General features: G+C 45.3%; 1 protein-coding gene across 1 annotated transcript; it reads right to left on the bottom strand.

Moving 5' to 3' along the window:
• Positions 1–304: 304 nt before the first annotated feature.
• SOX4 (SRY-box transcription factor 4) lies at positions 305–5,226 on the bottom strand. Its single transcript, XM_010354097.2, has one exon. It carries the CDS (start codon positions 4,392–4,394, stop codon positions 2,967–2,969), a length of 1,428 nt encoding a protein of 475 aa, XP_010352399.2. The 5' UTR covers positions 4,395–5,226; the 3' UTR covers positions 305–2,966.
• Between the last annotated feature and the right edge of the window lie 4,112 nt (positions 5,227–9,338).

Raw genomic sequence — 9,338 nt, 5'->3', positions numbered from 1 at the left:
TTCTGTCCACGTTGCCCCTCCCCCTCTTTTTCAGATTCCAAGACAAAGGGCGTTTTTAAATATGGTAAACTCAGAAAATTCCTAGAAAGCATGTGTTGAGTTGACACATATTCAGCTGATGCCATCATTTCAGGGTCAGGAGAAATCTGGCCAAGAGACATTTAATATTCCTCAATAAGGTAGCATTTGACAAGACTCCTCTGATAGCTTATTTTTTTAAAGCTAAGGCAGATTGTGTAGTGTCTAGATACCGTAGGGCTTTTCCCATCTCAGGCATTGGACATAATAACGACAAAAGTCAAGATTTAGGGTTCAGTTCCAGCTGATTTTATTTCCTTCTCAAAAAAAGTTATTTACAGAAGGTATATATCAACAATCTGACAGGCAGTGAACTTGACATGATTAGCTGGCATGATTTTTTCTTTTTTTCCCCCAAACATTGTTTTTGTGGCCTTGAATTTTAAGACAAATATTCTACACGGCATATTGCACAGGATGGATGGCAAAAAAAAGTTTAAAAACAAAAACCCTTAACGGAACTGCCTTAAAAAGGCAGACGTCCTAGTGCCTGTCATGTTATATTAAACATACATACACACAATCTTTTTGCTTATTATAATACAGACTTAAATGTACAAAGATGTTTTCCACTTTTTTCAATTTTTAAACACAACAGCTATAAACCTGAACACATATGCTATCATCATGCCATAAGACTAAAACAATTATATTTAGCGACAAGTAGAAAGGATTAAATAGTCAAATACAAGAATGAAAAACGCAGTACATAGTGTCGCGAACTCAAATCGGCATTTAGATAGATCCAGTGGTTTAAACGGCACGTTTTTGCTTATAAAAAAAGTGCAAAAAAGATGTGGTTTACGAGTTAAAGCTACAGAATCCCTTTTTGCTGTAAATGCACCAGTTTTAAAGCCTCTGGACAGAGCAGTATTTCTTTTAAAACTTTGTTTTTCTTAAAAGCTTACAGTGTTTGGCTAATTCTCCTCCCCTTTTTACAAGACAGGGATCGGAGGGTGGACACTGGTGGCAGGTTAAGGGATACTGTCACTTTAAGAAGCCTGCAGATTGAAGTGTAAACATGGAGAAATTAGGGGCTGATTTTTTAAACTGTGTGAGATATTAACCAGCCGCCCTGTTATAAAATCAGGAAATCCAAACAGCGATTTACACCGATTAACACCCCCTTTATATATTTTTTACAAAAATACACTGAGAAAATAATCAAACGTTTTCATCTCTCTTGTCTTTTTTTTGTTTTTTAAAAGTGTCAAAAGTCTACATTTAAATATAAAAAATTAAAAGTTAAAACTCTAGCCCTTCAGTGAAGGAGACGTAAAATGGCGTGGGTAACAACAACTACCAAAAAAAAAAAAAAAAAAAAAGAAAGAAAGAAAGAAAAAAGGAAAAGAAAAGGAAGGAATAAAGAAATAAAGCAAGTAAAAAGAAAGGAAAGAAAAAAAGGGACAAAAGCAAAAAAATGTTTGGCCAGTATAAATACGTCCACACATAAAATGGCATCTGATTACATTTACAAGGAAAAAGAAATACGAGGATGGAGCATCGGTGAAGGAAAAAAACACGTCTTCTCATTTACACCTATAAGGAATAAACACACACACTGAGAAAAAATTTGGTCCTGAATTGTTTTTTTAAAGTCCAGCACAGATTTGAGTTGCGTTTGAATCCTTTAGAGAGTTAAGAATGAAAAAAAGCTGGTGATAATTTCGTTGTAGGAATCAAACATAGCGCCATCTATCTGCTTTTTATATTATCCTACACTATTTGAAAAACTGCTCAACAGTCTTATACAGAAATCTTTAAAAGATAGACAGGATAACATGCTATATTAACCCCACCATTGAAATAATCCAACACCATCACGATTCCGATTAAGAGAAGAAAAAAACCTTTTTTTTTCCTTTTTTTTTTTTTTTTTTTTTTTTCCGAAACCACTCGCCTTCCAGACTGCCCCTGTACCACATCAAACAGTCTCCTCTCCTCCACGCCTCCGGGGTCTGGGAAGTCTCACCTCACTGATTTCACGTAGAAGGAAGGCGGAGGACCAGCAGCCGCCGCCGCCTGCTCCCCAACGCGCAAATCCATTTCAGTTTGACCGTGAACCCCCTTCCAGTTCGTGTCCTTCTCCGTCCCCGCCCCTAGCTCCCGCTGCTGCGCTTCCAACGGGGTTCTCGGGTCATTTCCTAGCGCAGGTCACTCTGGCTGGCCTCCTCCCCTCAACATCTCCTCCTCCGGCTGCAGAGGGGGCAGGGGGAAAATTAAGAGAGAGAAAAAAAAAAAGCCCCAAACGGGAATTCGCCTGCGTGGAGTCTCTCAGTCCCGGCGCTCCCCCAAAACATCTGCCATCGGCCAAATTCGTCACCCCGGAACCTTCTGTCTTCATCAGGCGTTTAAAAAGGGGGGAGGGGAGGGGAGCGCTGGGTTATCCCCTTCTTTCTTGACCAAGAAGCAAAATAAAACAAAACCAAGGTGGTGATGCAGGAACGGGGAGATTCCTTCAGTCTCTAGAAAACTAAATCGGTTTCTTGCTGGGGGTGCAGACAAGTCCGGAAGCTCTTTGGAAGGGGAGGGGGTCTCTTCAAGCAAAGGGGAGGAAACTCGAAGTCGCTTTTTTTTTTTTTTCCATCAACAACATCAATAACAACAATAACAGGTCGCTCCTGTCTACCCTCTGCCTCCTCCGCGTCCCTCCGGCTGGGCACAGTGTGTCCCCGGCCCGGGAAGGTGGGGGATGGGAGCGCGGGTCCAAAACGCCGCCGCGCTCCTTTCCGACGACGGGAACGCGGTCGAAGCCAGCCCTGCTAATTTTTTTTTTCTTTTTTCCCTTTTCTCTTTCAACTCTTCGTCTGTCCTTTTCGTTTTTTTTTTTTTTTTTCTTTTTCTCCTCTTCTACCCCCGGCGCTCCCCCTGCCTGCGCTGCGCGCCCTTCAGTAGGTGAAAACCAGGTTGGAGATGCTGGACTCGAGCCAGTCTCCCGAGATCATCTCGCTCACCTCGGGCGTGCAGTAGTCCGGGAACTCGAAGTGAGAGCCGGAGCCGGGCTCGAAGTTAAAATCCAGGTCCCGGTCAAGCGCCGACGACGAGCTGAAGCTGCCCAGGGACATGCTCTCAAAGTTTGAGCTGGGGTTCAGGTCGAGCAGGTCGTCTTCGAACTCGTCGTCGGAGGACGAGGAGCCCGAGGAGGAGGAAGAGGAGGAGTGGGACGAGGCCGAGGAGGACGCGTGCGAGGGCGCGCTGGACGGGGCGGGCGAGGCGGCGCGCAGGCTGGCGTAGCCGCGGTGGTCAGCGGGCGAGCGGCCGGCTGCGGGGGACGAGGCGGCGCTGCTGCGGCCGCTCAGGCTCGGCGCCTCGGGTGAGCAGCCCGCGCCCTCCTCCTCGTACAAGCCCAGGGGGTCGCTGGGGTCGGCTCCCGCGCCCACGCCGCCCACGGGCGACGACGACGTGCCCAGGCCGCCGAACAGGTAGACGCGCTTTACCTTCTTCTCCGCCAGGTGCTTGCCCGGGGCCGCGAGCGCTGCGGAAGCAGAGGCCGCCGAGGAGGCGGAGGCCGAGGCGCTGGGAGTCCGCGCCTTGTACAGCGAGTGGTGGTCGGCTGCTGCGCCCAGGGGCAGCAGGGCGGCGGCCCCCGCCTGTTCGGCGGCAAAGGAGGAGGCGGCGGCGGCAGCCGCTGCTTTCCCGCCGCCGCCGCCGCCTGCCAGGATGAGCTTGGCGTGCGGTTTGCTGACCCCGCCGCCCGCGCCGCCCGCCACTTTGGAGCCGCAGCTCTTTTTCTGCGCCGGTTTGGAGTTGGCGCCGCCGCCACTCGCACCGCCGCCTCCTCCCCCCGCGTTGCTGCTCCCGCCGCCGCCGCCGCCCCCATGGCCGCCCCCGCCGCTGCCACCGACCTTGTCTCCCTTCTCCCCTGGCTTGGAGGAGGCGGCGGCCGAGGAGCTGGAGTTGGCGTTGCCGGACTTCACCTTCTTCCTGGGCCGGTACTTGTAGTCGGGGTAGTCAGCCATGTGCTTGAGGCGCAGCCGCTCCGCCTCTCGAATGAAAGGGATCTTGTCGCTGTCTTTGAGCAGCTTCCAGCGTTTGCCCAGCCGCTTGGAGATCTCGGCGTTGTGCATGTCGGGCGACTGCTCCATGATCTTGCGCCGCTCGATCTGCGACCACACCATGAAGGCGTTCATGGGCCGCTTGATGTGCCCACTCGGGGTCTTGCACCAGCTCGGGTCGTCGGCCTTGCCGCCCGTGGAGGCGGTGGAGCCGGGCGTGGGGGAGGAGGCGATGCCCAGCTCGAGGCCGGCGCCCGAGTCCGAGCTCTCGCCGGCCAGCAACGCTTCCGTGTTCTCGGCATTGTTGGTTTGCTGCACCATGGCCCCGGCTCGGCGGGCGCCCACGCGCGCTCACACCCTCGCGGCGGCCGCGGCGCGATCGCCGGGCCCTCCCGGCTTCCCGGGCCGAGCACACGCCGAACGGGAAGACGCGCGCGGCGGCCGAACTGGCCCCTCAACTCCTCGCAGGGGCGGAGGTGGGCGAAGAGAGAAAAGTCCCCAAAAGATGCGGGGAAGGAGTTCTCCGCCTCTCGCAGAGGAGTTATAGTTCCCAGGCTGGAGAGTCTCTCCCTCTCTCTCGCTCTCACCGCGCTGCAGTTTGCTGTCTCTCGGCTGAGTCTGGAGACCGTGCTAAAGTAGAGAGGAGTTTCTCGAATGCTGGTTGCTGAAGCTTCCAATACAAGTTTCTCGCGGCCTCCCAGGCAAGTCTTTTTTTTTTTTTTCTTTTTTTTTTCTTTTTCCCTGAAGCAGTTGATTCCAGTTCACGAGCGCTCTCGGTAGCTCAGGAAAGCGACATAGTCTCTAGCACTTAGTCCCTCTCCTACAATGCAAAGCAAAAAAGACTCTGGCTCCAGGACTCTCTGTGGGCGGAATCGGCACTAAGGAGTTTGTGCAATTATTTTGTTGCAAGGTAGGAAGCCAAAAAGCCTGCATGCAACAGACTGGCATGAATAAATGTATGTTTCTCCCTCCCTTCTGCAAGAAGGGAGCTGGTAATGGCAAGAATTCCTCCAGTGCAGACTCTTAAAGAGCGTGCAAGAACTAGAGACCCGACGGCTAAACAGGCCTCTTCCCCTCACACACAGTTTCTCTTGCTGCAGCTTAGAGCAGACCCCAATTCCGCCTCGCGCCTCTTTATCCTTTCACAGTCTTGGCTGCAGCCAATCAGTTGCTGTAACCAACGCTTCCTCATGCCAAACCCCTCCCCCGGGCTTCCCATTGGCTTGGAACCCGATGCAATAATAATCTCCGCGTGCAATGAGAAGCTCCAAATCTGACCTCATTCCAATTTACAGAGCAAACTTTTTAAAAGGGCTAGAAGTACAGCTGAGATTTCTGCTGCCTCTTTTTTCCTTTTGCTGTGTGTGTGTATGCGCGCGCGTGTGTGTGCGGGCGTGCGTGTGTGTACAGTGTGTGAAGAGGATGTTAATGCATGAAATTATTAAAGGGAGAGACGGAAATGTATTCTAACCATTATGTTAGATAACAAGGGACTTGGAAGGGGGCGGGGTAAGGGTGAAATACTGTAAATGGAAGCTTTCTGCTTAAAAGCCAAGTGATTATTTTTATTACTTCTTTTCAGCATTGGAATAAAGAATCAGCCTCTTGTGCAAAATCTGTTCCCCAGCCCTTTCTTAAAGCCAAAGCTGTAAAGGGGAAGAGAAAGCCACAACAATAAATCAATGGATATTGAAAACCATTAAGAAAGTGGTACCTAGACACCTGTCATCACAATTATTTTAACAACTCTAGGTACAGCACAGATGTTGATGTATTGTGTAAATCCCTTCAGAACCATTTTTGTGCTGTTTGTGGAAGGCAGGGAAGACCTCTTTGCAATAATTGCTTACTCTCTTTACCAAATAGGGGTCAACTATGGTTATTTAATGATTTAAACTCCCTGTAAATCCTGCATAGCCCAAACAGAGGAACTTTCCGTGAGACACATTAGGTAGTGCTCCATAATTACCTCAGTGGGCAAATTTCCAGAGTTTTGTATAGGATGTATAATGGTATGTAAAGGATGGAAATCGGTTTTACTTTCTAAATATTTGTTTTCCCTGTTTTCAGAATTAAAGATTGCTTCACTCTCTTCCCTCTCCTCCTCCCAAAGCCATCTTCCTCCTTTCCTTCTTATATATTTCTTCTTGTTATTTGTTACTTGAATCGAAGGGAACTGAAAAACCAAGGCAAAGAGAAACTGTAGAAGGAGGTGATAACTGGTAGCAGAAGAGAGTAGGGCCTCCGGATTCATAGTACACCTGGCTGCTAATCCTTCTTACTGATTTGTAACTATGGGGATGTGGCCAAGTCTCAGTTTTCCTCATCTATTATATGGGGGAGCTACTTCATAGAGGGTTGTTGTGAGGGGTCAAAGAATTTGTGACTATAAAGCACCTGATGTATTGTAAGCCCTCAATGAATACCAATACCTTCCTTTCTAATTCAAATGCCAGACACGCTCCTAGTAAAAGCTGCATGTTGTTCAAGAGACTTAACACAGAATAGCCACTGATGTAAAAAAGTAATAACAGGCCAGGCACGGTGGCTCACGCCTGTAATCCCAGCACTTTGGGAGGCTAAGGTGGGTGGATCACTTGAGGTCAGGAGTTCGAGACCAGCCTGGTGAACGTGGTGAAACCCTGTCTCTACTAAAAATAAAAAAATTAAAAACTTAGCTGGGCCGGGATGCATGTGCCTGTAATTCCAGCTACTCGAGAGGCTGAGGTGGGAGAATTGCTTGAACCCAGGAGGTTGCAGTGAGCTAAGATTGAGCCACTGCACTCCAGTGGGTGACAGAGGGTGACTCTGTCTCAAAAAAAAAAAAAATTAATAATAATAATAATCACAGATCATTGATGTGAACCGTACAAGGACAATAGTGGCAACCCTGCCATTCCATTGATTTTAAAAGAAAGGAACTCCATGAAGAATACTAAGAAGAATGTGGCAAAGAAAGGATGCCAAGGTATTCAAAATAAATGTTGGCCACAGAAATTACTTGTTTTCCAACGTCTGAAAATTAGAATTGTAGTAAAAATCAGCTTTCCTTAACACTATAATAGGAAACTAATATTCTTCAGGCCAACCATAAATGGTTAGGTAAGATCAATCCAAAATAATTAAGTCAGCTTTTGATTCAGATTAAACTAGTGCTGGGTAGTAAATTTCTATTTATCTTGTCAAACTTTTAAAGTATGTAGGCTGGCAATAGGCCCAGGTTGTCAGAATTTTACCGGAAAGAACACCCTATGTAGCCATCTGACTGGCTCTGTAAGGATCAACCACAAGCAAAACTGTTTTTGTGGGTAAAAGCAAATAATTTTTGACCATTAGCTACTTGTATTATATACTTTTTTTTTTTTTTTTAATGAGAAACAAATCCTTAAAAAAAGAAAAACCCAAACCAAAAACACACGGGCACTTTTTCTGCATAACAGTGTTGCTGTGTTATAAACTTCATTTTATCTGGTGTGCATAGAAACACATCCTTAAATGTTACCAATCTGACAAAAAAAATTATTTTAAGAGGGTTATTATCTGTAAGATCAATATTTTCACTAGGATAAAAAAGAATATATTTATTTTTGGATTTGTACTAACTAATGATTTGAGGGTGTAGCTAGTTTGATAATTCAGTTGAGTATCAATATTATTGATTATATTTCTAAGTCATTTATGCTTCCATCATCAAATATGATGGGGAAGAGTGGAAATTAAAGCAGTCATGTTTCTGCTTAAAACACACGGATTTTTTAAAGGGTGTACTAAAACATAAGCCACTGGCCTCATTCTTTTGTTACATGTATTTTCTGTATTTCAACAAATCCAACAAATTTTAAGACACACCATTATATTACATTCCACCAAGGAAGAAGAACTGCCAATGAAACTGATATCCCCCTAGATGTAGGATGCCTCCTTATTTCAGAAGAGTTGAAATGAAAAGAAAAATTTCCTCTTAGACTTGATGAAATATGGTATCAGTAACTTCCATTGACTTTATAAGATGATTACTGTATATATATTTAATATTACACAAGTGCTTAGACTTCTGAAATAGATCTGTTCTAATGAGTTAGTTCTCTTACAATGTAAGAAAACATATGACAAATGCCCTTTTATTAAAGTCCCCTTTATGACCAAGTAAGTGTGTGCACACTGGAATGTATTGGACCTCTCAATACCAAATAATGAGAAAAGATTTCTCCCTTCTAATTCCCTAACTTCATATGCTCTGTAATCAGTTCTCCATTACTGACATTTTGTTCCCAAAATACCAGATATTTGGTGGCCCCTACTAAATCAGTACTCAGTGTTCCCTCTGCTGGCTTTGCAGTACATGAAGTAATTCTTAATGCTACTCTTTTAGCTCTATGAAGAGAAAGCCAAGATAATTTTGCAGAAGAAAAAAGTCCTGGTTTAGAATAATAAACTGTCTTTATTAGCAATGATGTTAGACATTTCAAATTTTGAATTAGGTATTTTATTTTATTCCCTTAAATGATGGAATTCCATTTGAGATGTAAGTGTAATATCTGCTAATGCATTTCTTCTGCTCTCACACATCTACACAACAGAAAATCTCACATCCATACAATTATGGGGCACAGATGACATAAGATTCTATTCCACTGCTTAATATATTCCTTTGGCATGGAGGGAGGGACCTGAATGGAAATTCGTTTAACAAATCTGGATTTGCACTGATTTGCAAGATTTTGCCTTGCCTTGGTTACAGAAACTATGACTGTAGGAGCTAGTCAGACCTGACAAGTATTCAGTTCAAATAAAATAAAGAGGAGGAAAAACTGTATAGTTGTTACTTTACCTGACAAGGAAGAAGCCCTGGGAAATCTGATGCATTGGCCTTTGTCAACTGAAAGGTGCCAGTATTTTTGGTTCCACACTTTATGGAAAAGAAGCCTCCATATGAGACTGATTTACTTCTCAGTCAAGTACACGAGCATAACTTACACTTCATCCTTTTGGGTTGATGACATGGCATTGTAACTGGACTCAGCACGGAATGGGGGTGAGGGGGGTGGTGGTGCGTGCATTGAAAAATAATATATGGAAATAACTCATATTTGCAAAATATCAAAATAGGATTCTGGGGTAAATGAAACCTAGGATTTATGTTTACCGCTAGAATAAGCTAAGAGTTAAGAAACCTGCATTTCTAACAATTTTACTATTTTCCTGTCATAACCAGTGACTAGCACACAGCTTAAGCTGTTCATGCCAGTGCCAAGTTATTATTCC

This window comes from Rhinopithecus roxellana, chromosome 4, assembly GCF_007565055.1.
Source record: "Rhinopithecus roxellana isolate Shanxi Qingling chromosome 4, ASM756505v1, whole genome shotgun sequence".
In the NCBI taxonomy this organism is placed as follows: domain Eukaryota; kingdom Metazoa; phylum Chordata; class Mammalia; order Primates; family Cercopithecidae; genus Rhinopithecus; species Rhinopithecus roxellana.
Note: the sequence above shows the minus strand (reverse complement) of the source record. Positions and strands in the feature narration are given on the sequence as shown.